Genomic DNA, 26,611 nt, shown 5'->3' with positions numbered 1-26,611 from the left:
AGAGCACAGTTCCCGCTGTGCAGCCCCATATGTCTGACTAGATCACTGTCCCGAAGGGCGTGTCCTGAAACGCACACGCTGCACGGCATGGCAGGGCTAGCGCTGGTGTTGAAACGTCGCTCCTGAGTGTCTGGACTCCATGTGAGTTTTAACCATGCAGTCTGCGTATTTCAGTAGCGCTGTTCTCCTACCTGTCACGTGAGCAGTCCGTGAGCTGAGGGATTCGCATGTCGTTTATGGCCTAGTTAGGTCAGTGGGTGGCTGGTACAGTCTCTCTCACACGCACAATCTCTCGCTGCCCCTCGCACACTAATGGTTTCACTGCTGTGAAAAGAGTCTGGATTGTCCGGTAGTTTGTGCTGTCAAGCTTTGTTCCCAGTGCAGCTGGTCCTGGGCCTATTAATGCAGCTTTTGCTCAGCATGGAAGAGGCTCTTTGCAGTTGGTGGGTTTTGCTGATTGTTTGGCCCTGCGAAGCTTTCTAAGGGCTAGTCTACACTGGCCGCGGGAGCGCTTTAACGTGGCTTGTGTGGCTGTGGCTCTAAAAAAACCACCTCCACCAGGGGCGCAGCTCCCAGCGCTGGGGCACTGTCTATGCTGGTGCTTTACAGCGCTGAAACTTGCTGCGCTCAAGGGGGTGTTTTTTCATCCCCCTGAGCGAGAAAGGTGCAGCGCTATAAAGTGCCAGTGTAGACAAGCCCTAATTCTGCCTCCTGCAGCGGAGGGCAGGGTGGGACGAGGGCGGGACTCACTCAGCAGGAGTTAGGTGATAAAAGAAAAGTGTCCGGGGGAAGAGAATCACTTATCTGTCTCCCATCAGAAGCGCGTGGAAACCTCTCCAATCTCCCTGGTGTATCTGACGCGGTCCAAACTTTGCCCCTTACAGAGAAGCGAGTGCTGAGCGTGAAGGAAACGGGCTGTTTCATTTTACATTCTGCTCCACTTGCCCAAGCCCTGCCTCCCCGTCTGCGCTGCTGTTTTGAGCAGTGTAGTGTCCTGTTGCCTCCCTGCTGCTGGAGCCCTTTCCCCGCTGCCGGGAAGGAATTTGGGCCACTTTCCCCACTGCCTCTGCTCTGCCAGAGCCTTTCCCTGACTCCTGTAGCTCCCCACCGCAGCATGGATGCAGGCTGCATTTCACCGTGGCAGGTAGCTACCCGGACACTACGCGGCAGTGCCAGTGGTGCATAATGTAGACGCAGCCTACTAGCCTGCCGGAGACCCCGGATAGGTACTCGAGTTGCTAGGCTATGCTGAAGTCTCTCTGCCGGTGCATCTTTGTGCTGTTGTTACTCGCCCTATGCCTGCCTGTGCCGCAGTCCCATCGCCACTTCCAATGTAGGTATGTGCTGAGAGGCTCATCGAGCTGCCCCCTGTCTGACCGGAGAGAGAAGGGAAACCCTACACCACTGGAATGAAAAATATTACTCCAGTTATGTCAGCTTCAGGACTATGGGCCACCCTGCCCTTGTATTGACTCTGGATACGTCTACAGCACAATCCGCGGTGTGATTGCAGCATCTGTAGACACCCCCGCGCTAGCCTTGATCTAGCTAATTCAAATAACAATAGCAGTGAAGCCGCGGCAGGGTGGACTAGCTGTTTGAGTACGTACCCAAGGTGCCCAGCGTGGTGTCAGGGCCCATGCTGCAACTTCACTGCTGTTCGAACTAGATCAAGTATGTCTCCGTGTGCTACAGGCGTAAACTCCTGGGGAGATCATCTCACTAGTGCATGGAAATAGGCTTAATCAATGTTTTCTTATTATAACAGCAATAAATATTTGACACTTGGTGCTTTTCATTCCCAAGGATCTCCAAGTGCTCACAAAATAACCATAGCACTAAAATGCAGCTACTTCTAGGGTGAAGACAATCAACTGGCCCACTACATAACAGCGGGGGAAGGGTCAAGGAGACCAGAGGAAACCATTACTCTTTCCAAATGGGCTATGAGAACTTTTGGCTGAGGATTTCACTGGGGATTTCAGGGGACTGTTCGAGGAGTGAGGCTCTACTCAACATGAGTAAGGGTATCAGAATCTGGCCCTAGGTGTGCCCTTTTAACCACGCTCTTTTTAGCTTACCCCAAGATGTTCTTGGCTCTGCAGGGACGTCCTGGCTATCGGAATCTGGTCCCTGGAGTAAATTGCACTGAGCTTAATTTGTCTGCCTCACATGTGCAGGGGGCTGGGTTGACCCATCAGGATCAGAACCTAGTTTTGGGGTTGTTCCATCACCCCCACACCAAATGAGTTCCACTTTCTCTAGCGACTGACACTTCCAAAGTGCTCTGCTGAACACACCCAACCGATTCTCCCCGAGACTGTGTGGCGCAGGCTGGTATCGTGATGCTCTGCTCCCTCTGGGGAACTGACACACAAGCAAAGGGCCAGAGTTTCAGAAGTGGCCTCTAATTTTGCAGGGTTGGGTGCCCAGCTTTAGACCCCTCCAGGTGACTTCCAAGAGATGCGGAGCACCCCAGCTCTCCCTGAGTTCATTGGGACCTGCTGAACATCCGCAGCTCCAAAAGTCAGGCTCTTGGTGTCCGAAGCGAACCCAGAATTGGAGGGCGTTCTTGAGAATTTGAGCCTAGGTGGTTTGCCCAAGATTCCGTATCAGTGTCACAGCAGCACTGGGATTGGAACTCGGGGCTTCCTGGCTGTGAGCACCTAGATCCTGCTGCTTCTCAGCTCAGTGTTTTCATCTTCTCCAGTATTTATTACATGCCAGCAGTCTGTTTGCAGGACTGAAGCATGTGTTCTCGATGCCTCAAAATGCCTTGCTCGGCTGACTTATCAGTTGATTTCCAGGCTTCCGAGGAGAATGGGCTTAGAATTGCTACTCCGTTGTTACTGTCCAGCTATGTGTGTCTGCATCCCTTCTCCTGCATCGACGACGGCAGCGGCTTTGCGAGTCCTGCGCAGATCCTCTCCATTTGGGCCCAGGAAGGAGTTGAAAACTGCAAGGAGATTCTCAAGGTTTTACACATTACTTTGATTGATTTTAGAATTGCTTTTCTGGTGTTACTGCGAGCCCTCTCGCGTCCTGCTTACGGGGAATGGAGGGGGTGGCAGATGCCAGATTTGCATTGGGGATTTCTATCATCTGTAGCCAAGGATGGCTCAATGGTTAGTGTGCTAACCCGGGACTGGAGAGATTCCCTTCTATCCTGCAGACTCTTTGTGTGACCCGGGGCAAGTCACTTAGCGTCTCTGCTCCCCATCGGTGAACGCAGGGGTGTTGTGAGCAGGGAAGTGCTGTTTCAGGGTGCGAGGTGCTCGGATGCTCCGGTAATGTGGGGGGAAGGGGCAGTTGCATACCTGAGAGAGAGAGAGAACTTCAGGGGGCTGTTCTTGGGTTTTTGCAGAGTCTGGATTTCAGCCTGGAGGAGAAAGTGAGCCTGGCGGAGCTGGCCGTGGCCTTTGACAACGAGCTGATGGTTTCCAAGAGTGGAGTCCAGCATGCGGCCTTTGCTTCCTACAAACACGAGCTGCACTACCTAGAGTAAGGCGGCCGCTCTCCCCGTCCTGCTTGGCGGGAGGTTTCTCTACTAGAGCCGACAAAGGCTCTTCTTTGTTTTGGTCTCGGGCGAGGTGAGACGTGTGCCGGATGTAACTGTGTGTGGGCATTCGTGGGCTCCCCTGTGGGGGTGCTTCTCTCCATACGTCGGGAAGCCCGTTGTCATGCTGTCAGCATCATCTGCCTGTCCTTGCAGGGCCCAGGTGGAGCAGGTCTCCAGGGAGCGAGACAAGGCGAGGCTGGACTTGGAGAAGGCGGAGAAACGAAACCTGCAGCTCGCTAAGGACGTGGATGATCATCACGCAGCCATGGAGCACCACCACGAGAGCAAACTCAAGTATGAGAGAGCAGCCTGGGTACCTGGGTACAATGTCTCCTGTGGATTGCTACGCAGCCAGCCAGACTCTCTGCCTGTGTGAGCCGGGTGCAGCTCCACTGATCCACTCACTTCAGCGGAGCTTTGCCCGTTTACACCCGTGTGGGTCTAGTGCTCACTGATCTCAGCATTAGCAAGTAACGTGCATGTCTTACGGTACGCATGCACGGTGTGCAGCCCCATTGTGAAGTCTTGCGCTGCCGTTAGGCTACGAAGAATTGAATAAGTTCCTAGCAATGTGACTGATATTGACCAAAAACTCACAAGAGTTTGAGTACTTCTACTTTATAAACTTTAAGGAATCTAGTCTGACTTCCTGCACATTGCAGGCCACAGAACCTCACCCATCCACTCCTGTAATAGACCCATAACCTCTGGCTGCGTTACTGACACCCTCAAATCATGGTTTAAAGACTTCAAGTTACAGAGAATCCACCATTTACTCTAGTTTAAACCTGCAAGTGACCCATGTCCCATGGTGCAGAGGAAGGTGAAAAAACTCCAGGCTCTCTGCCAATGTGACCTGGGGGAAATTCCTTCCTGACCCCAAATACGGTGATCAATGACCCTGAGCAGGTGGGCGAGACCCAGCAGCCAGACACCTTTGGTATTTGAAGGGAAACGTATATTCACTCCTGTACCAGAGTGAGTTCCCTGTCTGAGGAGGAGCAGAAGTGATGTTCTAATAACACTTTAATTGGTTTGGGGTTTTTTTAAACTTGAAAATAAAATTTGACTCGTTTTCTCATTGTCCATGTAGCTAGCCATTTTCTTCCTGTCGTGTGTGTGCGTGTGTGTGTGTATACACACGCACACACACCCTGCCCAGAGCTCTCACACACGTGTTTTGGAGCCAGTTATTCGTGGATGAGAGCAGGGGGAAGTGGCCATTTGAGATACAAGATGCAGGTTTGGATAAGGGGTTGGCCTAGGACCCAGGGGCTCAGGGCTCAGTTCCCAGCTCTGCCCCACACTCCGTGTGCCCTGGGATGCATCTCTTTCTCAGAAGAGATGCTTTAGTCCAACCCACGTCATTGGGCTCAGTGCCGGGTGACTGAGTGACGGTCTCTGTTCTGTGCACTACGGGACGTCAGACTAGATGACCTAATTGTCCCTTCTGGCCTTAAAATCTATAACAGTGCTGAGGGTGGGACTTGCCACAGCACCTCCGTGACTTGGGAGCACAAGTGCATTGAAAGCCCGAGAGAATTATGCTCCCACGTCACGTAAGAGCCTTTGAAAAATCTCAGTCTTCACAGTCACTTGGCCATGGTGGCTTTCTGCTGGACACTGAGCAGTGACGCTTGTCTGTTGCAGAGATCTGGAGCAAGACTATCAAGGGAAGCTGAGCATTATTAAATCTGACGTGGAGACAGACAGAGTGCTGCTCTTGCAACAAGTGACCGATCAGCACACCAAACTGGAAGCGGATATAAAACTCCTCCAAGGCGAAAAGACCAGCCTGAGGGAGAAGCTGACGTTAGCAGTACAGGTGAAGCAATCGCCCTGGGGAGCCTGCCGCTGCAAGGGGATGCCAGATGGGCAGCCTGGGGTGGTCCTGCCGGATCAACCAGAGAGGCCAGGCTAACCTGGGAAACCTCCTGTCTGATCTCAGTCTTTTTTCTGGCGCTGGGGGAACTGTAACCTTGTTAAATAGGACAGGGGAGGTAGAAATGCTCATATCACCTAGAAACAAACCTCTCCCCCAGAAACAGAACACTGCACACACCCCTCCCTCCTGGGGAGAGAAGGAGAGAGGCAAGCCGCACCTTACAGACGTTCTTCATGTATAAGAACCCATAGAGAACAGACTAGTGTTTAAAAGCAGAAAATCATGTGGGTTTTCTTCTTCACATCTCCTGAGCAGGGTCTTACACTAGCCCTGCCCTCCCCTGAAAACATTATTGGAAGGTTATAGAACAGAAAAACCCTAGGGATTCTCCCATACAGTTAGCAGTTCTTTCCAAAGGACAAGCGACCACCACACCGCGTGGCTGTGCTCGGCCATGGCGGAGTCGTGTTTTGTAGGCAGGAACGTGCTCCAGAAGAATTGCCCAAACTGGCAGGCTGCGTTATGGATTGATATAGCTGACATTTGATGGGAAGTGCATCCGGAAAGAAATCCCCCACCAGCCCCACAGAAACGCCGGAATTTCCCAAGGAACAGAAATTCCAGTTCCCGAACAGTTCTCATGGCAAGTGAACTTTCAGGGGGCTAGGTCCTTTGGGGGAAGCTGTGTCGGAAGGGATGAGGGAAAACTGGGCTTTATAGAATCATAGAATATCAGAGTTGGAAGGGACCTCAGGAGGTCATCTAGTCCAACCCCCTGCTCAAAGCAGGACCAATTCCCAGCTAAATCATCCCAAACCTTATAATTAAGGCTACGTTTTAGTCACGGGTATTTTTAGTAGAAGTCATGGACAGGTCACGGGCTGTAAACAAAAATTCACGGGCCCGTGACCTGTCCATGACTTTTACTAACAATACCTGCCCTGACCAAAACGTGGGCAGGGGGGCGTGGGTGCTCTAGGGAGGACGGGGGCAGCCTGGGGGTGCCGCGGGTGCCGAGGGAGGTGGCCAGGGACCCCCGCTGGTGCTGGCGGGGGGCACAGCGCGCAGCCCTGGACCCCTGCTGGTGCTGGGGGCAAGCGTGGCCAGGCCGTGGCATGCAGGCAGCATGCATTGTGGGGACCCCCCACCCCTCTGCTGCCCAGGAGCTGCAGGGAGGCCATATCAGTGGGAGCCGGGGAGCCCCCACCCCAAAGTAAGTGCCCCCCCATACTCCCCAACCCCCTATCCCTAGCTCTAAGTCCCCTCCCACACACCCAAACTGCTGCTGCTGACCCAGGGGCTGCCTGACTCGGGCAGTCTCTGAGCCAGCACCAACCACCGCAGAAATCACAGAGGTCATGGAATCTGTGACCTCCGTGACAGACTCGCAGCCTTATTGATAATAGGACGCTGGCTTCAGCCTTAATTCTGCACTGGGTGTCCCCATTCTGCAATACGGATCACGACTGTGGCTGATCCTGAGGTTCTGACTCTGACATACGATGTTCAACATTCTCATCACCCCCCTGCTTGTCGTGCGTTCAGTGACGAGACCCAGCTTTATTTAGCAGTCGTCAGGGCATCGTGGGTGGCCTTCGCCTTTCTGCGCCAGTGTCGCTCTGGTTTGCTATAGAGACTTGTGCTGCTCTTTCTTAGACCCCCATCCTGCAAGCTGCTATGCACGTGCATGGACAGTGCTCCACTGACGTCACTGGGGCAGGTCTCCGGCGCAGGGGTCTACCTGCGTGGGACAGCTTGCAAAATCTGGGCCTAACTTCTTTGTACCCCTTTAACAACATCCTTTTAGCAGCAGAGCCAGTTAAAGGGGTCCAGCGCCCTCGCTTGGGCGCAGTCCTGCTGAGATAAGCCCCTTCAGCAGCGTCCACATTAGGGGGCTGCACTGCTTTAACTATTTCTGTCTAAACAGAGAATAACTAAAGTGGCAGAAAGTTTGTGTGTTGACCAGGCCTCTGCCCTGCGTGCGGAATCAGTAACTACGGGTTACGGACTCTTTCAGAGACCGCCCTCATCATTGTCCTATTCTAGCATCCTCCAGTCACGCAGTGAGCGACTGTCACGGGTGGTTCGTTCTCTCCTCCTCTCTCCAGGGGAGAATTGTGTGGGGCCTGCTGGGGCTGGTCCCTGCTGTGGGGAAGAGGGAGAGAATCCGCATGTCCTGTCTGAGGCGACGCTGTGAGCTAGGGCTGTCTCCCCCCCTCCCTGAGCTGGTGCAAGCATCAGTAGCTGCATAGCAGCGATAGCATTGGTAGGAGACGCAGTGGAGCCACCCCACGTGCAAACCCACCTGAAACCGCTCCCTGTGCCACTGCTATTTCTATGTACAGGGGCTCGATGGAGCTAGCACACGAGCAGGGTATGCCTGGCTCATAGGGCAGAAACCGCCTTCTCCCTAAATGTGAGCTGCGCTGGAGTAAGCTCAGTTAAAGGTGTCCCACAAGGAAGGCGCATGGCGCAGGCATCCTCTATATACCAGTATACTGGGCATTAAACAAAGTTCCCTTTCCTCCCTATTAAAAGGAAAACAGAGGGTTACAGAGCGAGGTTACGGAAGTAGTTGAAAAGCTGTCGGAGTCTGAGAAACGGGTGTCAAAGCTGCAGAAGGAGCTGGACTTCATGTTGAAAGACAAGGTAACGTTCACTTCTTCAAACGTAGCTTTTTCTAGACCTGGTCAAAAAATGCTTATTCAGAAAATGTTTCCTTTTTCCAGAACCCCCCTCCCCCACCTCACCAAACTGTTCACTTTTTTTGTAATGAAAAACAAATTTTTGGCTTTCAAAAATGTTCTTGTTTTTTTGTTTTTAAATGGAGTTTTCAGAAATGCAAAACTTGTACAGAAATTCTTTTTTTTTTTTTTTTTTTTTGTCCAAAACCCAGAAAATTTCTACCAAACTGAAACCTTCCGGTGGAAAATTTTAATTTTGGTCACAAAAATAATTTGAGCTCTAACCTTTCCCTCTGTCATTGAGATTGATACAGTAAGGTGGACAGGGCTTGAAAAATGGACCTGACGCCTATTAGGCAGTGTGAAAATATCTGTCAAGCCACACCCCCTCCCCAGTGGCCACACCCCCTCCCCAATGGCCACACCCCCTGCAACTTAATGCTCTACCCTGAGTATTGACCTGTTTGTGTTCTATATTTTCTTTCCTATCTCAGATCATGGTGGACCTTTCCCTTTCATGTTTTCCGCCTGTCTCCTCTTTCCTTGCTCTCCCTTCCTCTCTCTCCCCGGGGTTGTGTGCTCCCCCCACACCCAAAATGGCTCACTCTTCTTCCCCCCTCCCCCAGTCTCTCCCTGGCACCCAGAGCTCAGAAACCCTACCCAGGCGCTTGGGAGACAGACGACTAAACCTAGTAGCCAAAGGCTGATACACAATATGGACTCCGCAGCGTCCTGTGGAAATGGCCCGGTGACCAGCCAACCTCCCTCTCTGGGCTTCCGCCGTTGGTGGGAGCTGCTGTCTGCTCAGCTTGTTCAAAAATCAGGTCACTCTGGGCCTGGTCACTGAAGTTCCTGGGAATCTTTCCCTCCACTCTGCAGCAGGCTCTTATGTAGCTGCCTAAACATTGACTTTTAGGAGTTTACCTTTAGGCCACGTAGCACGGTCAGAGGGGTGTTAATTCCTTCTTTGCCCGTGTGTAATGCATTTCTGGGGCACTCTCTCTCTGTGTTGTAGCTGGGCGTGGTGGATCCGCACAGCACAGAGCTGCTCCATCAGGAAGAACGCTTTGCAGAGATCATAAAAGAATACGAGCTGCAGAGTCGGGTATGTACGGGCAGCTTTATTCAAGAAGGCTGTTGTGACGACAGCGTGCTCCTTCCCTGGTCTGGTGAAACGCCCCATGCACTCCACGTCCCTGGTAGGGCCGAGGGGGTTGTGACGGAGCAGTCCTGGTCGGAGGTGGTGGAATTGACATGCAGGCTGTGCCCCATCTGGGGAATATTTTGCAGGGCTCCCACACTAGCCCAGCTGGGTGACTCGCACTTCGTGGCAGTTCAACACGAGGGTCTTTCAGCCCTCTCTGTTCTGGGTGCATCTCGGGGTGCTTGGGAGCATCACCTCCACCCCAAATTTAAATCCTCTTCTTTCCCAGGCTCCCCTGCTCAAACTGTGGCTTCTGTACCCTAGTTCAGTACTGCAGCTACATGGGGGGTAACATTTTCAAAAGCGCCTATGCTCCATTTCCAGCATAGACGGTGGCCTGCAGGAGCCTACGTCTCACTGGAAGTCAGTGGCACTCGGGCGCTGACCTCACTGAAGTGTATTTGACAACTTCCCCCGTGATCTCAGCCACGTCCTGGTCACTAGAGAGTGCAAATGAGTATTGGAGCACCCCCCCCTCGCCCGTGCAAAGAGAGAGGCCCTGCTTAGCCCTGAGAGATGAGCACTGAGGCTTAGAATAGCATTTGGCCTCCTGTGTGGCAGCACGTTCTGTGTCTGCAGAACCCTGGACCAACCCCAATGTTTTACTTGATCCCATTGTAGGATAAAGCTGATAAAACCCGAATGGAGCAAAAACTTGAGGGTAGGTTTTTATAAAACTCCCTCAGTGTCACTAATGATTTCCCGAGAAGGGCTGGCGTGCCCTAAAGATCCCTCGGGTGAGCTGCAAGCTCATCAGATACCATGGTGATGGGCATGATAGGCGAACGTAGGTGCATGGTTAGATTGATCCCTGGGAGCACAGGTGTTCCAAGGGATGTCTTTTACGTGTCAAGAAACATAACTTTGTTCAAAGCCCCCCCCTTTTTTTTATTTTTTTTAAGAAACAAGAATCTATTGAGAAGTATCCGCTACGTATGCCAGAATTTCATTCCTTTCTTTGCTCACTGAGTGTCTTAAGGGGCTTGCTGTAGCAAGGCAGTATGTTCTGGTGCATAGAGCAAGGGGCTGGTACTCAGACCTGAGTTCTGTTCCCAGCTCTGCCATTGGCCTGCTGGGTGACCTTGGGCAAGTCACTTTGTCTCCCTGTGCCTTGGTTTCCCCAAATGGGGACCATGCTCCTGACCTCCTTTGTGAAGAATGTGCTATGAGAGTTACTGGTGAAATGCGGTAGATAGGAGCTAGGTACTATTATTGTATTAGATCGAGAGTTTATTTTTCCCCCTCCTTAGGTCTAGAGCGAGCCCCTGTGTGGGGCAGTCCCCGGCCTAGAGGAGCCCTAGAGAGTCACGATTCCTTCCCAGGCACCCCTTCGCTCCCCAGGGAGTGACTTCCTGCAGCCCTCTCCTCCATGCCGTTTAATTCCCCTACCTTGTGGGGAATGCACCCCCACCCTCTTAGTCTGGGCTGGGTCCTGGGGCCACCATCTAGCCCTGTTTGTAAACTGAGCAGTAGTTGTAGAAATCAAGGGGCTGTTCTTATAGACCATCAAATGATGTCACCTCCCAACTGCCGGTGCAACTGTTACTGTTCTGTGTAGTTGTTGTTGGACGAGATGTTATCAACTCACCTCTTCCTGTTTTTCTTTCCCCAAATCTCACAAAACCCCAACTCCCCCCAATTTGGTGCTAGAGGGTGAAGGTGAGCACTCCTACCTTGCACATGCATGATTCAGACATTCGTGTTGTTACTTTCACTTCCTGCATGGTCTCTTGGCACGGGCTGAAATCTTGGGTGTTTACAAGCATCGTTCTGTCAAAGGCTTGAGCTTACGTTGTTAACTGACTCATGTATTTTGTATAGTGTGACTCACTTAGTCTTTGTAATTGGTTTTCTGTGTGCGCTTTGAACATGCCGGATGTCTGCACTTCATGTAGACGTGTCACCAATTTTCCTGTTCCAAAATGCTAACTGTGTCGATTGTAGTGTTGATATAGCCATGTTGGTCCCAGGATATTAGAGAGACAAGGTGGGGGAGGTAATACCTTGTATTGGACCAACTTCTGTTGGTCAGAGAGACAAGCTTTTGAGCTTGCACAGAGCTGTTCTTCAGTAGACTGTTGTCTAAACAACCTTGGTGATGCCACCTAGTACAAGGCACAAGTCAGCAAAAGCTTAGCACTTAGCACATGCTTAGTTTTAAGCAGGCGCTTATATCATCCCTGTTGAGTAAAGCATTTACACATGGGCTTAAGTTCCATTTACGTTACAATAGAAGGTAAGCGTGTACTTAATTTGTTCTCAGTGTGACTTCCATGCACTGCAACAGGAGAGAGGCTCCGTTTTCACTGCAGAGTTAGCTTGAGCTAGCTACGCTCAAGTTACTCCTCTAGAGTTGTCCTAGTTCTGGCGAGAGTCGGCCACCATGTGAAATAACACCCACTGGTTCTGCACTTGCTTGTGTGAACTTGGAATGGGGTGCAAGAATCCTGCATCTGGATTGGCTATCCGCTGCCTGATTGACAGATGAAGGGGGTTTGCCCATTGGTCCATACTGGTGTCTCCATATTACAGAGATCAATTAATGATATGACGTATGTGTGTGTGCACCCACCTCCTGTCCCAGGCTGGCTGACCCAGGGCCCAACTGCGGGGGGTGCGGGGGGGGGCAGAAGCACCCACCATATCCACACTCCCCACCCCGATAGCTGTGGGCACTCGGCACTTCTGGAGCAGTGCTGTGGCTGGTCTGTGTCGGTGAGGTTTAAAGGAGATCTGTTGTGTGCCTTGCAGGAATTACGGGATAAAAACGATGAGCTACAGATCGAGGTAGAAAAGCTGCGTTCCCAGCTGCAGGAGAGCCAGTACCGCAGGGCCTGGCGTAAAATGAAGGAGAATAAGCCAGGAGGAAGACTGCTACCTGCTGGTAACATTGCTGAATTGCAGGGAGGGGGGGAGACACACTATCGTACGTAAACTGCTCAGACAGCAAAAGGTCCAGGAAGATCAGAGTTACGCTGAGATTGCCCCTTAGTTCAGCATGTTACACTTGAACCTTGCAGCACCCGTGGCATATAACATCACTCTGTTTCCTGGCCCTATGGCTGAGTATCAGATAAGCTACAGGGTTCCCACTAGAACAAGCTGAGGTCGGGGAGAGATTGAGATTTACAGAGCTGACCGGGAGACTCCATTGAAACAATCAGGAGTTGTGTGGCTAAATCCCTCTGTTGGCTTTGAAAACCTCAGCTGTACGCCGTTTCTCTGACTGTCAGAGCACGAGCCAGGCTCACGGGGCTACTTCCACAAGCACTTTGCACAGAGACCTGCAGGTTCAGATGATGCTGTACTGGAAGATTGGGCACGTAGCTAGTGAATGTTTGCTTACAGGGGTATAATACTTCAGGGTATGTCTGTCCTGCAATCACAGGGCTGCAATCACAGGGCGTGACTGCGCACTCAAGTAGACATACCCGAGCGAACTAGACTAAAGCTAGTTCGGGTCCAGGAGCGGAAGTCGGCATGGATTAGTGGTCTGAATAATTACCCATGGATCCAGGCAGCTCGCTGCGGCGTCACTGCTCTGGTAGCACCACTAGCTGAACTGATGCTAGCTCAGGGATGTCTGTGCGAGCTGCAGTCACCCCCTGCCTCTGGCCGCAACGCAGTGGGAGAGGGACCGTTCCGGGTGGGATTGTACACTGGGGTTTTTTGCTGTGCAGCGAGTTTGGCAGATTGGACTAAAATTCCTTCAGAAGTTTGTGTGTTTTTAAAAGTAAGCCCTTTTCTAAATGAAATGATGCATTTCACTGAATGCCTCCTTTCCCGTCCCCTCCCGCACCGCACCAAAGCTCCTCAAACACGTTAGACCCCGTGGTGAATGGGGGAATCCTGCCAGCTAGCGCTGGACACATGAAGTGACTCCACGGGGGCATTCAGCCCTCAATGTTTGGCTAGCCCAGCCTCGAGCACCTTCGGTGAGTTAGTTCATGGTCTGATGGACCTCGCTGCCAGAGGAGTGTCTCTTGTCCAGAGGGGCTGGAACTAGCGGTGCTGGGGGGGCTGCCGCACCCCCTGGCTTGAAGTGGTTTCCATCATACACAGGGTTTACAGTTTGGTTCTATGGCTTTCAGCACCCCCATTGTACACACTGCTCCAGCCCCCTGCTCTCGTCTTTAATCCTCGTTAGTTTCAGGGTTGGGGGGCTTCAGATAAGCCCCGTATTTACTTGCATGAAAACAGATCAGATGCCGTTAATCTTAGTTTGTTTCTAAGGTCGAGAGCTGCCAAAACTGGGGTGGGTGGGGAACGCGGAGTCTAATCTTCGTGGCGGTGCTCAGCATGGAGCAGACGCCGATAGCAGAGTGTTAGAAACCCCTAACAGCGGTCTCCGTTCTGAGGTCAGACCCATTCTGTGGAGAAGGGCGAATTCCAAGATGGTCCATGGGCTAGGCTATGAGGCTGGCCCATGGCAGGACTCCCGTGTCATCGGGAGCTCTGGACTGAGAGCCAGTGGCATGTGTGGCCCTTAGGGAGTACCTGGAGCTTTCTGTCACGGAGGACTTGGTTGGTACCTGATTGTCACGCCCAGCGCCACCCAGGGGAAGAGATCCTCACTTCAGGCCGGGGTTGTTTCTGCCCCTTGAGTCTCTTCTTCCCTTCTCCGTGTCTGTCCTTCTTGTCTGTGTGTGTCTCCATGTGTCTCCCTTGGCATTTCCTTCCCTGCATCGAGGCCCTGTATGCACTCCCACCCAATCCCCTTGTGACATTACCCAGAGTGCAATCTGAACAGCTGTGTCCCCTCAAGTCTCCAGCCTGGGGTGCCTTTTTACACTGCTTCACTGGGAGGGCAGCCCTGCTGGCCTGCTCGCACCCAGCCTCCAGCATGTACGTTACTCCCAGCCGAATTCCATCAATGCTCCGGCCAGCCACTCATGAATTACATTCTAGGGCGACACCAGCAAATTCCCAGTCTCAGACTTTCCCCCAGAAATGGGTGTCTTGTACTGCTCCACTCTCTACTGGACAACACAAGCTGATGGAAAGTCCGTCATTTTATTAATAAAAAATGATATGCACCAGCCCTTGAATGGAGTGTCCCAAACACTTCAATCCAAACACAGAAGTGATTACAAGTAATGAGGCATAAAAGTCAGAATTGGTTACAAAGAAATAAAAGGTAAAACACAAACTAACACCTAACTTAACCCGCTAAGTGACTTCAAAGCAAAAGTCTCTCTCGCCACATGTTATAGCAGCCTGAGTGGCTGAATTCCTTTCTGCCGGGATCCCTCCCCAGTCCAATGCTGCCTCCTTTGTCCTTCAAGTGCTGTCGATGCTGTGAGTAGAGATGAAGGGAGAGGTGATTTGGGGTGTCTTTTCCCCGTTCTTTATACTTTTTCCTCTTCTTTGAGAATCATCTCCAGCTGGGGTTCAGGAGTCAGAAAGTCTGTGGGAACCTCCAGCGGTTTCCTTGCCAAGATGTAAATTTCTCACTCACACTCTTTTTCCTGCCAAAGCATGGCCACTTAACCAGATGATGTTCCATTTGATTTCATTGACACCTGGCTAAGGCATCAGTTTGCCTTTTGTCTCTGAGGAACTGGTTTCTGGCTGCTTCCCCAGGTTTGGAATACATCTTAATAACATCAGACAGTAGAATCTTATAACTTTGCATACAATGTTGCCCAACATATTTGACCAGGACAACAATGATCAGCAAATCATGAGTTTTCAAATGATACCTTACAAGGCATGATTTGAACAAAATTTATCATACCCTTGAAAAAGGGGTGAACGTAGGGTACAGCCTGTCACATCCAGCCACTAAAACAACGAGCAATTAAATAGTTAATAATGACATTTTAAATGTCACCGCTGGCCTTTAGAACTGACACCTTGGTGAGATTTAATAGGGAGCCGAGGAAGTCACACCTCACGGCCATGGTTTCAGGCTGCGTGCAGACTCAGGCAGACGGTGCTGCCTTGGTTGTATCTGGAGCGTTTTTTCGGCAACCAAGCAGGCTGGAGACTCTTGGTTAATGACCGCTAGGATTCTGTGTGATCTGGATGCACCGAGTGGGCCACGTAAATCCATCACGTAGGTTGGATGTTGGGCTCCTCAGCTCTAAAGGCATATACAGGCACCACTTGTATGTCTTCCTTTTGTTACACTGAGTCATCAGAAAAAATAACAAGGAATCCTCATGGCACCTTAGAGACTAACAAATGTATTTGGGTATAAGCTTTCGTGGGCTAATACCCACTTCATCAGATGCATGGAGTGGAAAATACAGTAAGAAGAATATATATTATAGCACATGAAAAGATGGGAGTTGCCTTACCAAGTGGGGGGTCAGTGCTAACAAGCCAATTCAGTTAAGGGGGAAGGGCCTATTCTCAACAGTTGACAAGAAGGGGTGAATACCAAGGGAGGGGAAGTGACTTTTGTAGTGCTAACGAGGCCAATGCAGTCAAGGCGGCCCATTTCCAGCAGTTGACAAGAAGGTGTGAGTATCAGCAGAGGGAAAATTACTTTTTGTAGTGAGTCATCAGAGACGCTTAATAACTCTGTCCTTTCTTCCCCTTGCTTTTAAGACGAGACCCAGAGAGGAGATCAGTCCCTTTTGGTGAGCCGGCGGCTATCGGCTGCAGGCAAAACCGGTAAGGAGAGCAGTCGGCAGCTGTATGTGCACATACGCACACGTGGGTTTCTCTAAAGAGGGCTGTGATCGTGCCTGGTGTTTACATGGAGAGTAAACGCATTGAACTGGTGCCACGTTTCTGCACCGACGTGCTTCAAATGGAACTCTGTCTCCTTAAATAATGTCTGCAGCGTTCCCAGGGAAACCGGCGCGCTCTGAGCTTGGGAGTGGCTTGCATTGTTGGGTGGTTGTTTTTTCTGGAGCCAATTGCCCTGGCTCAGTCTCGCTTCTCCTTGGAAAAGAGATGGGGGGGGGGGGGGAGGAATTTGGGAGGCTGTATAAGCTGCCATTCATGGTGCTAACTCCCCATATGTCTGGCTACTGACTAGTGGTTTGACAGCATCCCCTGCCACCTCCGTGGCCTTTGGTTGCTGCTTTTGTGGCATAGCTGGGCAGTTCGTCTTCGGAGACTGCTCCTGCTGGAGGTTCCCCTGATCGAGAGCTATGGGGCTACTCCACATGCAGGTAGGTGAATCCCGCTGGGTCACATTGTACTGCAGCAGCAGGACTGTCCCTGGCACCTCCATTATTTCTTCATCCACCACTGACGCTGCATTAGGTGGCTCCATTCTCTTGTAGCAGGGGAGCTGTGGCAGCCCCCTGGGGGGACAAGAAGTAGAGAGTTTATACTTGGGCTGTGGAGCGGGTCTCTCCAAAGCTGCCTCCATCACCAGCGCCTCATTCGCACCCAGGACAAGCTGTGTACTAGTTCTTTGTTCTTCGGGGGAGCTGTGGGCTGTCAGGTGTTTTGAGCACAGCATGTGACTGAGGATTCTGCTTTGTTGAGTGCCCAATAACCCACCACTTTGAAGTTAACATTCGATTTCCTACGCATATGCAGGGAATCTAGTTACACTGATTTTCATAAGGGAACTGCCGGTCATTCATTATAACGGATAGCTAAACTGAAGACCATAATGATATTATTCGTTTCCTGCAGTGTCTGACATCTTTGATCTTAAGGTTAACTGAACAGTCACATATGTAATGTAAGGCAATTAAGACACGAAGAGGATTTAGCATCTAGAAGCTAATTTGGTTACGTTGGTAAACTTCTAACAGGACTCAGTACACAGACAAACACATTTAGCATCTACCCTTGATTTCTGTTACTGAAAAGGAATGGGTTAGTGATGCTCGTCAGTACATCTTTTTGATATTCACACCCAAGTGAATTGTCCTGCTTACAACCGCAGTGCTCCTTGTTAAGCTGTTATGGGTCGGATGCAGGTTGGCTGGTTTGCCAGTGTAATGGTGGGGTGCAGAGCGATCTTCAGTTCTGCACTCGTGGGACCCTTTCAAAAAGCTGTTTTCTTTTCAGGCGTCCTTTTTGTAGAAGCAGATGCCTGTGCAGTGAGTATAGAAACCGAACTCATGATCGAGCAGCTGAAAGAGCAACTTCAGGACCTGAAAATACAACTGGAAACCAAGGTGATGGGGGGAGAGGGGCCCTGGGGAACTTACAAACGCTGTGGCAGAGCAGTGTGGCTATTTCCTGTCTGCATTCGGGTGACTCGGTGCTCTTCAACTTTGCACCACAGCTCTCCTAGAGGGAACGGAGCTCCTGACTCATGTGTGGTTAAGGTGGGGGAATTGGGGAGTACAGCCTCAGCCTTGTTGCTCCCTGGGGTCTCTGTGTTATAGGAAGGTGGGGCCAGAGAGATGGGTCTTCATATGCCCAGACTCTGTGCCCCCTGTGCTGCTCCTGCATCTGTGCTTGTCCTCTCAGATCTGGGCCATGGATGGTTCTCTAGGGGGTGCTGGCTCTGTTTGTGATGGTACCAGGGAGTAGTCAGTGTGCCTTCCCGCACACATCCCGGGGTACACAGGAAGGGCGGCACACTACATGGACGTCTTGGCTGGCAGCAGGAGTCGAAGCCACAGCTGGCTGGGTGGCTTAGGAAAGACTTGTAAAGGGTTTTGTTCATTTGCAAGGGCATGTCCTGTTGCACCAGCCAGCCCAGAGGAAACGCCTGCAGATTGGACACGCTTTATTCAAGAGACCGTAACAAACACAGCTCCTTGTCGTTCCCCTCCTCTGGGATTTAAGAGGGATTCCAGGCGTGGTTCTTGCGCTCTGCGAGGGTTCTAGATTCTCTGCCCTGTGTCATGCCCCTAGTCCTACTTGCAGTGAAAGAGGGGTTGGTTCCCATGCGGTTGGAAGGAGAAGTAGCAAAAGAATTCTGTGAACCCCTCCGTGCTTGCCAGAGTCACGGCTCCAGTTCACAGCTATTCAGACTCCATTGGACTCATTTTCACTGTTTCCAACGGGATCGTTGCCTTGTGGGCTCCTGATGGGCCTGTGGCGCTGCTGAAGAAGGCACACACGCTATAGTGCTGTCCTAACCTCGGGGAGTCCTGGTGGTAAATAGGAACAAGATTTTTCAAAGCAATTTACGGAGACTTGGATGCCTGAATTCTATTGATGCTCATGGGAGCTGTGAGTCCAAATCCCTTGGGCAGCTTTGTAAATCAGCCCTGGTGTCTTGTCTCAGATCAGGTGTATTTCACTGACCTTGGTGGGCTTTGGGGTCAGGCCCAGAGTGAGCAATAAGGAAGGTCGTGCTTGGCTCCTGTGTGGATGCTCATGGGGTGGAAGGTGCTCGGTTCCTCCTTACCCGTGTGACTCCACGGAGGGGCAGGCACATGCTTCCCTGGTTGTGAAGATGTCAGAATTATTCTAAAAGCAAGAATACAGCTCTGCTTTCATGGTAACCCCCGAAAATGTTTAACTGAAATAATAAATCCTATTGCCTTACGTCGTCCACTAGCTTTAATAGAAACACTGCAGGATTCCTCCAGGAGAGATTTTAAACTCCGAAGGGACCATTGTGGATCATGTAATCTGACCTCCTGGATATCGCAGGCAATTGCATTAGAATGTTTTAACCTAGGCTAACGAAGGCCAGAGATCTTTGTAAACACTTCCTGTTCAAGCTGTGATGTTATCAATGTACAGCTCCTAGCGGAGTGCAGGAAAGTGTGCTCAGGACTGCCTCGCTAACACAGAACTATTTTTCCTCTTGCAGGTAAATTACTATGAGAGGGAAATTGAGTTAATGAAAAGAAACTTTGAGAAGGAAAGGAAGGACATTGAGCAAGGCTTTAAGATGGAGGTCAGCGAGTTAGAAGAGCAGAAAGGTGACCTGGAAGAGCTCAAAGTGAAATACCAAGAGGTAATTGATGGCTTGAAAGACCAGCTCCAGAAATCCACTCTCAGTCAGGAGCTTGAGAAGAGGTTTGAGAAGGAGAGGTCAGAAATGGAACAATACTATGCCAAAGAGATTTGCAACCTGGGACAGCGGCTGGCTCAGGAAAGAGACAAGCTGGAAGAAGAAATGAAGATGCAGCACAAGAATGAGCTCCAGTTAATGAGGTCTGACACCCTTTTCTTTCCAGAGTGCAAGTGCATAATCATACAAGAGATTGGGAATGGATCCTAGCTCAGTTCTGCTCTCCTCCGTTCAAGCTCTTGTCGTAGAGCAGGCTTATGGGATTGCAAGAGGTGGGGCATTACGCATTTGGCTCGGAGAGGTTTCCTAATTTTGCAAGCAAGTCAGGACAGTGTAGCAGTCTGTGGATCTAGTTTAAAGCTCCCTTATGTGAGCATTTCAATGTCTAGGCTCTCGGAAGGTTCCCTGACACTGATGGTTCTCCCTGATGAACGCAGAGTGTCTAGTATGTCCAGACACGGAGGGACATGAACGAGTTCAGCTCTCACCAGCATCTTCATTCTTGCTGCTTCAGCAAACCTGCCTGCCCTTAGACTGATCTACAGGCAGTAAAAGTGGGTTTCATTTCTCTTAATTGGCCAACCAAGGAATTGAAGAAAGTAAGGGCTTTGTTCCACATTTCGGTCTCCTACCTGCCCCCAACCAGGCTGCTCTTCGTTAGCTGTCAATTTGTTTTGCATGACAGCTTATTCTTTGCACATACATGTAACAAAGTGTGTGTGGGGGGAGACTCTCATGCTTCTTAAATGGAATCAGTTGTGAAAAATCCAGTAGCCATTGTCTGCCCCTCTGCTGGTTCATCTGTCCTCTCCCATCACTCCCCACCTCTGCCCCGGGCTTTGCTCAAACCTCTTGCTCTGTTGGTCCCTTTGTCTTCTCACATTCTGCACGGCTCCTTGTCTGGAATAGACTCCAGGCTCAGGAATGGGGCGTGTGCAGGATTTGGTGTAAAAGAACAGACCAGCAAAGCCCGAGTTGGGCAACTGGCAGTGAAGGATGGTCTGGGATTAAAGAGTGTGAGTGGCACTACTCTCATGCCTGGCTTGGGTGAGCGTAGGTAGGTCGCTTCGAACTCCCTGTGTTGTGATCTCCCCAAATGGTGACTGTTTAATATTTACATTATAATAAAGTAGGTGTGGCAAGCCGGTCAATTGACCAGTCAAATAATATCAATTGACCACCTACTATTTGAGCCCAGTCAAGTATTCCAGCAAAAATGCCCGGAGGTAGGCGGCGGCCTGGCTTTCTGATGGCCCATGGTGCTGTTCTTTCATTTATTAGAGCTACATTTCATTGTTTTTTGCATTTTTCTGAGTTACAATAACTCAGGTAGGTCCCCTTTGATTGTACAGTAATTAGGCATAAGTATTGATCCGAGGCTAAGCTTATTGGAGGCTTTTTGTTACTGTCCTAAAAAATTACTGCTCTAAAATATTTGACCATTATTTGGCCAGTCAAACGGCCAATTATTTTTGGACTGGTCAAACGCCCAACCCTACTGTCGATGCCTGGTGCCTCGGTGGGCTAGGCACCGGACAGACACACAGGCTGCTACAGGTCCCCGAATAACAATTTCTTTGTGTGCAGAATGGAGCTGCACAGGGTCTCGGAAGATAACGCTTTGCTGAGAAATAAACTCGGGAGATTTCAGGAGGATGTGGAAGAAGCAAGTAATAAACAAAGGTAAGAAAAGAGCCCACTAACATTCAGCAGTTTGCCAAAGATGTTCGTCTGAGTTCCTTAAAAGCGAAAGCCTCTGTCAGAAATGGAACATACCTGAGCCCGTTGTCTGAACCAGAATCCACCAGAAACCGATAATTCAGTGCAAAAAAACCTAACTGGATGCAAGACAGCAATGCAGATCTGGCTTCGAGAGGCTGCTTTGAGCTCAGAGTTTCAGTTGCTGTCCGGTTGTGAAGTCAGCTCGGTCATTGAGTTCTGGCTGGTTCACACTTCAGAGTGCCATGGGGCAGGGTTTGGGGTAGGAGAGAATTGGTGATACTGCTTCTGGCCCAGCCCGACCTTCTGGGAAAGATCTGACCAGCTTCCAACACAGGCAGTGGGCTGCAGGCTCTCTGAGCAAAGAACGCAAAGCCAAGTGTAAGCCATGACTTTTGGGTGCCCAGCTTGATTCCCTGACTTTCAGAGGGCAACTGCTTGGCACCCTCTGAAAATCAGGTCCCTTTAAGATGTGTCCAGCTGGGCACCTAAAATCACTAGTCAGGTTTGAAAGTCTTGGCCTAAATTGCTAGCGCAATGTTACGTGGATAGCCCTGGGCTAATGCTGGCATGATTACTCAGATCAGAATAACCATTCTCTTTCTTTTCATCCAAACCAGTGTTGTCATGGTGTTCATTCTGCGCCTGGGAAGGTACTTCTACAAAAAGAGGTCCATGCTTTGTAATGATATGTGTTTCCCCTTCCAACAGGAAACAAATTGATGAATTGCAAAGAGAGAAGGAGATGGCGCTATCTGAGACAGAAGAGTTAAATCAATTGGTAAGAACCTACTAATGCTAAATGGCACTTAATTAGCCCTTCTGCTTAAGGATTTAGCAAGGCAAGGAGGGGCAGAGAAGGCGCATCCTGTGTGTAACATGCAAGGGTTTTTGAGCAAACACTTGGATCTGTGCATTAATGAACTTGTCACGGGACTCGCCCTGCTGACAGTTTCAAAGCAGGCTGGGGGGTTTAGGACACCCAGGTCCCACTTATTTTAATGGGAATCAAGCACCCAAGTCCTTTAGGCGACTTTGAGCATTTCAGGAGAGCTGGATGCGAAATGTTTTTCATGTCTCAAATCTTTTAGAGTGTGTGAAATTTCTTCCCATCTCAAATAGGGATGAAAAGTCAATCTCCAGTACCAGTGAGCCAATAAATACATTCTGTTTGAAATCTTTCATTTAGATTTCAACCTTTTGCTCTTTTGTAACCTTGTTCAGCCTAATTAGTTTACATCTGGAATTGAAAAGTCATTTCCAATGGAAAACTGGATTATTTTTCATTTAACAAATGTCAAAAGGAAACATTTTGGCAACTGTGACTTTTTTCAGTGTTCTCGGAGTCAAATGACGTTGGCTGGAGGAGCATGATGAACGTACACGAGCCAGGAGCCAGGGCAGGGTTAAGGCTCAGCAGATCCGGGCTAGAAGGGGAGTTTTAAACCATTTGAAAGAGGCAATTCCCAACTTTCCAATGCGATGCTCAGGATCTAGCGTTAGTGCTGCTATGCGCTGAGCTGGAGGCCTTTTAAAATCACCGTGCTGGGAGTTAGACCAATTATGGCCAAGATTTTCAAAAGCAAGTAATAATTGTGGGTTCACTAGCTGAGGCCCCATAAAAGGAGCTGGATATTCAGAAAGCGTTGAGCCACCTGCTTTCGAAAAGTCACGTCTCTGCTAAAGTGCCTCAAAATGAGGCCCCCAAGATCACTAATCACTTCACATTTTGGCTTGGTTTTTTCCCCTGTCTCCCTCTGAGATTTGTGGATTCACGGCTAAGACCTTTGGATATGTAGAGAGAATGATGCATAATTAGTTGCTAACCAACCCTGGAGCATGCTCATAGACCAGCGTTGGGGGTAAAATACAGTGTGTGTTTGTTGAGGTGATTGGAATAGCCTGCTAGGCACTGTCAGGTGCGCTCTCGAGCTTCTTCGCATCCAAGCATCTGTAATGGCTCCATAGCCAAAATAAGGATCGGGTTTTCAGTTAAGAACGGGGGTTAGATGCCATTGCTGGAGATGAAAACAAACGTGCGTTATCCCCAGAATGACCGCCCTTGTTCTAAGGCATTCACTTCCTGCAGAGCTACTGTGTATGGCTCCTCTTGGGGGAGGGTCGGCCTGCACTCTCTCATCACACCCTCCCACCACACTTCGCCGGGGCAGCTAGCGTGTGAACGAGTTGCCGCCATTGCGAAAGGGGGTTGTCTTGGGACACTTTAATTCCGACGGTGTAAAGACACCCAGGTGAATCCATGTGAATCTATCACCAATGTCCACATCCTCTTCTGTGCACGGCCCCAACCTGCCCCTTCAGAACAAGACATACAAGCAGGAGATCTGCCAGCTCAATGCCAGGACCCTGCAGCTGAGTCGCCAGCTGTCGGAGCTCCGCCTCCGGAGTGAGACCGACCACAGCACGATCCAGCTGCTGAACCAGAGACTGGCCCAGACGGTGAGCCAGAAAGAAGAGGAAGCTGCTGTTGCCAAGCAACTGCAAGAGACATCAAGTAAACTGGAGCTGGAGTTTGGGCAGCATCAGTCAGCATGGCAGCGGGAGAGGGAGCTGCTCCAGCAGCGGCTCAGGGAGTCCAGAGAGAAGGTGAGCTCTCAGCGGCGTGTGAAATCCACAGCCTGGGTGCTGTGCAGTACTGGAGGGTGTGTGTGTGTGTGTGTGTGTGTATATATATATATAGCCTGGCAGTGGTGCGTAGGGAAAGAAGCAAACTGCACTAGTCTGTGATGCCTGCCTGGGTCTCTTCGAAAGGGATTTGCCGTGCTACTAGCGAGGGGTTTCTGGCCCTGCCTGGCCACAGCTGCCTTGCGTGCTACAAGCCTATGGCTGCTCCGTGGGGTTACGTTCGCAGTTCCTTGCGTGGACACGACAGCCCCGCGGGCAGTTCGGCCTGTTGTCTCTGGGGCTGGCGAGCGGGATTGGCACAAGCCCCCAGCCTTGGGCTAACTCTGCGCCCATTGCAGTCACCGGGGAGTTTAGTCCCTGCTAGGCCAAGGCTGAAGGCTTTAAGAATCCCAGCTGGGGGGTCTGTGCATGACGTTGCAGTGCGCCAGGCTGAGGGGTGTGCCGCGACGCGGGCACCTTGTGACCACGAGGAGGGCGCGGGGCTTTGTTCACGTCCACGGAACCGAGAGCAGGAACCCAAGAAATAGCCTGGTCTGCGGGGTTCCACGCTAACGGGCGCCCCCCCCCCCTTTTGCCTAACAGGTCAGCCAGGTGCAGGAGCTGGAGGTGGAACTGGAACGTGTGACGCAGGAGTGCCAGACGCTGCGGCTAATGGCAGCACAGTTTAGGGAGGAGCTGGAGGAAAGCCAGGATCAGGTACGGACTTGATGCAGCTGCAGGCGGGGCTGGATGGTGGCTGGTCCTTGGCTGCAGGTGGGGAGAAGCCTGGGTGCAAGGAACCAGCTATAATCGCAGTACCTGTTCCCTGCTAGCAACCCCTGTGGTACATGCCCCCCCTAAAGGGGTGTGACCACTGGGGGGCGCTGGCTCCTGTTGGCAGGGAACTGCTCCAACTGGGGGCGGGGTCAGCGACAACTGCCAGGTGTTGGGAGAAGCCCCCTCCCTCGTGGGGATGAGAATCGGAGGAGATAATGCACGATGTGCAGGCAGCCCCCAACTCCTGAGTGCTCTAGGACGCATGGCTAAACCCTAGAGCAGGGGTCGGCAACCTTTCCAAAGTGGTGTGCCGAGTCTTCATTTATTCACTCTAATTTAAGGTTTTGCGTGCCAGTCATACATTTTAATGTTTTTAGAAGGTCTCTTTCTATAAGTCTATAATGTATAATTAAACTATTGTTGTATGTAAAATAAACAAGGTTTTTAAAATGTTTAAGAAGCCTCATTTAAAATTAAATTAAAATGCAGAGACCCCCGGACTGGTGGCCAGGACCTGGGCAGTGTGAATGCCACTGAAAATCAGCTTGCGTGCTGCCTGTGGCATGCGAGCCATAGGTTGCCTACGCCTGCCCTAGAGAGATAGGGGCCCAATAGTTATAACTTGGAGCAGGAAAACAACAAAACTGGCAAACACGGTCACCTGGCGCCCTCCTCCCACGTGATGGGTTGCTCTGGGGTGAACTCCCCAGGCATCCACAGCCTTCTGCTCCATGGGCATCCTCCAGCCATCTCTGAACCCAGCCCGTCTCGGCTCACAGAGAGAGGAACCAGCCTCAGTCTCAGAACAGACCAACAAGAGCCCACTTCTCCAGCCACGGCTCCCAGCGTGCACTGGGCCTCTCCTTAGCGTGACTGTAGGCCCTTCCCAGCGTGTCAGGGTCTCAGTTCCCTGGTCACAGGCCTTACACCTGTTACTAATGGTCTCTTGTAGGCAGGCCTGGTGCGTCAGTTCTGCTCTTGTGACAGACGACAGGGCTGGGAGAAAGCGACCTAGTCTCCCTCCCTGCAGCCTGAGTGGTGCGTTCTGGAGCTGCTCTCTCAGCCCAGGAGCAGGTAGTTCTGCTGATTAACAACATACAGCGGGACCAGCCACGTCTGACAGCGTCGCATTGATGTTCCGTCTTCTCGAGGAAGCCAGTGGCTAATGTCCTTCTGGTTGTCTGTACGTGATCATTGAAATAGCCAGTGGAGTCCCCTGACCAGCCTTTCTGGGCTCGGTGGCCTCACCCTGCACCATAGCTCAGGCACTAATCTCCGTAGGTTACGCTGCCACCTTACAACAGGAGTCCGTCCAGTTCTCACTGCACCAGCGCCCGGAATGAGCACTGAGCCTCTTTCTGCCCACAGCACTGTGGGTTAGCTGGGAGCGCCCCTAAATCCCCATCCCTTGTGATGCTGTTGTGTCTTCCGCTGTGAAATGGTGCCTCAGTCTCACTTTTCTCGTGTGCTGTAGTTATTAGAAGCCAACACAAGACTGAGCCTGACCCAGTCTCAGCACGGGCAGGAGCTGCAGCAGCTAAAGGACCAGCTGGAAAGCTCAGTCTCCAGGAACTGTCTCGCCCAGCTGCAAAGGAGGTGGGCAGAAGAACAGCGGAAAGTTCAGCAGCTACAAGACAATCTCAGCTTCCAGGCCGAGCAGGCGAGCAGGCAACTGGCCACCTTTCAGGTAAGAAGCGGGGGCAGAGATTTCTCATCAGCAAAGGCAATGGGACCCAATGCTGGCCTGGGACTTGAGATCTGGGGTCTGTTCCTGGCTCTTGGGTGTCCGTGGGCAAGTCACTTCCCCGCTCTGTGCCTCAGTTTCCCCCATCTGATGAATGAGGATGATGAGACTTCACTGGCTTTGTAAGGTGCTTTGAGATCTGTGGCAAAAAGGGCAATGTAAGAGCTCAGTCATGGGACGTACCATTAATCTTAAAAATCTAACACAAAGCACAATCCATTGTGTTAATTCAAACTCCCTGAGTGCAGCCTTTTCATTGCGCTGTCCCCCAAACGCTGGGAAACAAACCTTTGCATTCAGACTGCCCACACTGCTGAGCTTCGTCCCGCGCCCAGGAGCAGGAGTCGCCGTGGTGAGAGGCCGTACGTCTGTTTGTGTTCACAGGGGGAAAGCCAGAGGCTGTGGCGTGGGGAGCTAGTGCTGGGTGGGACACAGGAGTGCATGTGCCTGGTGACCCCTGCTACTAAGCCAGTGGGCAGTCGGGCTGGTCTCAGGGTGTGTCACTTCAGGCCCAGTTTC

At 51.1% G+C, this 26,611-nt stretch overlaps 1 protein-coding gene across 8 annotated transcripts in view; it reads left to right on the top strand.

The window, feature by feature from the left end:
* NINL (ninein like) overlaps positions 1–26,611 on the top strand; it is a 54,355-nt gene that overhangs the window by 23,469 nt on the left and 4,275 nt on the right. For all 8 annotated transcript variants that reach the window (XM_065590850.1, XM_065590846.1, XM_065590851.1 and 5 more), the window contains 15 exons: positions 2,808–2,975; positions 3,365–3,501; positions 3,713–3,853; positions 5,210–5,384; positions 7,983–8,093; positions 9,144–9,233; positions 12,084–12,216; positions 15,888–15,953; positions 17,316–17,425; positions 19,024–19,370; positions 20,815–20,910; positions 21,658–21,727; positions 23,269–23,553; positions 24,175–24,288; positions 25,823–26,035. In XM_065590850.1, the coding sequence (XP_065446922.1) occupies positions 2,808–2,975; positions 3,365–3,501; positions 3,713–3,853; positions 5,210–5,384; positions 7,983–8,093; positions 9,144–9,233; positions 12,084–12,216; positions 15,888–15,953; positions 17,316–17,425; positions 19,024–19,370; positions 20,815–20,910; positions 21,658–21,727; positions 23,269–23,553; positions 24,175–24,288; positions 25,823–26,035 (2,256 nt within the window). The remainder of the gene's footprint in view (positions 1–2,807; positions 2,976–3,364; positions 3,502–3,712; positions 3,854–5,209; positions 5,385–7,982; positions 8,094–9,143; positions 9,234–12,083; positions 12,217–15,887; positions 15,954–17,315; positions 17,426–19,023; positions 19,371–20,814; positions 20,911–21,657; positions 21,728–23,268; positions 23,554–24,174; positions 24,289–25,822; positions 26,036–26,611) is intronic.

Source organism: Chrysemys picta, chromosome 3, assembly GCF_011386835.1.
Source record: "Chrysemys picta bellii isolate R12L10 chromosome 3, ASM1138683v2, whole genome shotgun sequence".
Classification (NCBI taxonomy): domain Eukaryota; kingdom Metazoa; phylum Chordata; order Testudines; family Emydidae; genus Chrysemys; species Chrysemys picta.
Note: the sequence above shows the minus strand (reverse complement) of the source record. Positions and strands in the feature narration are given on the sequence as shown.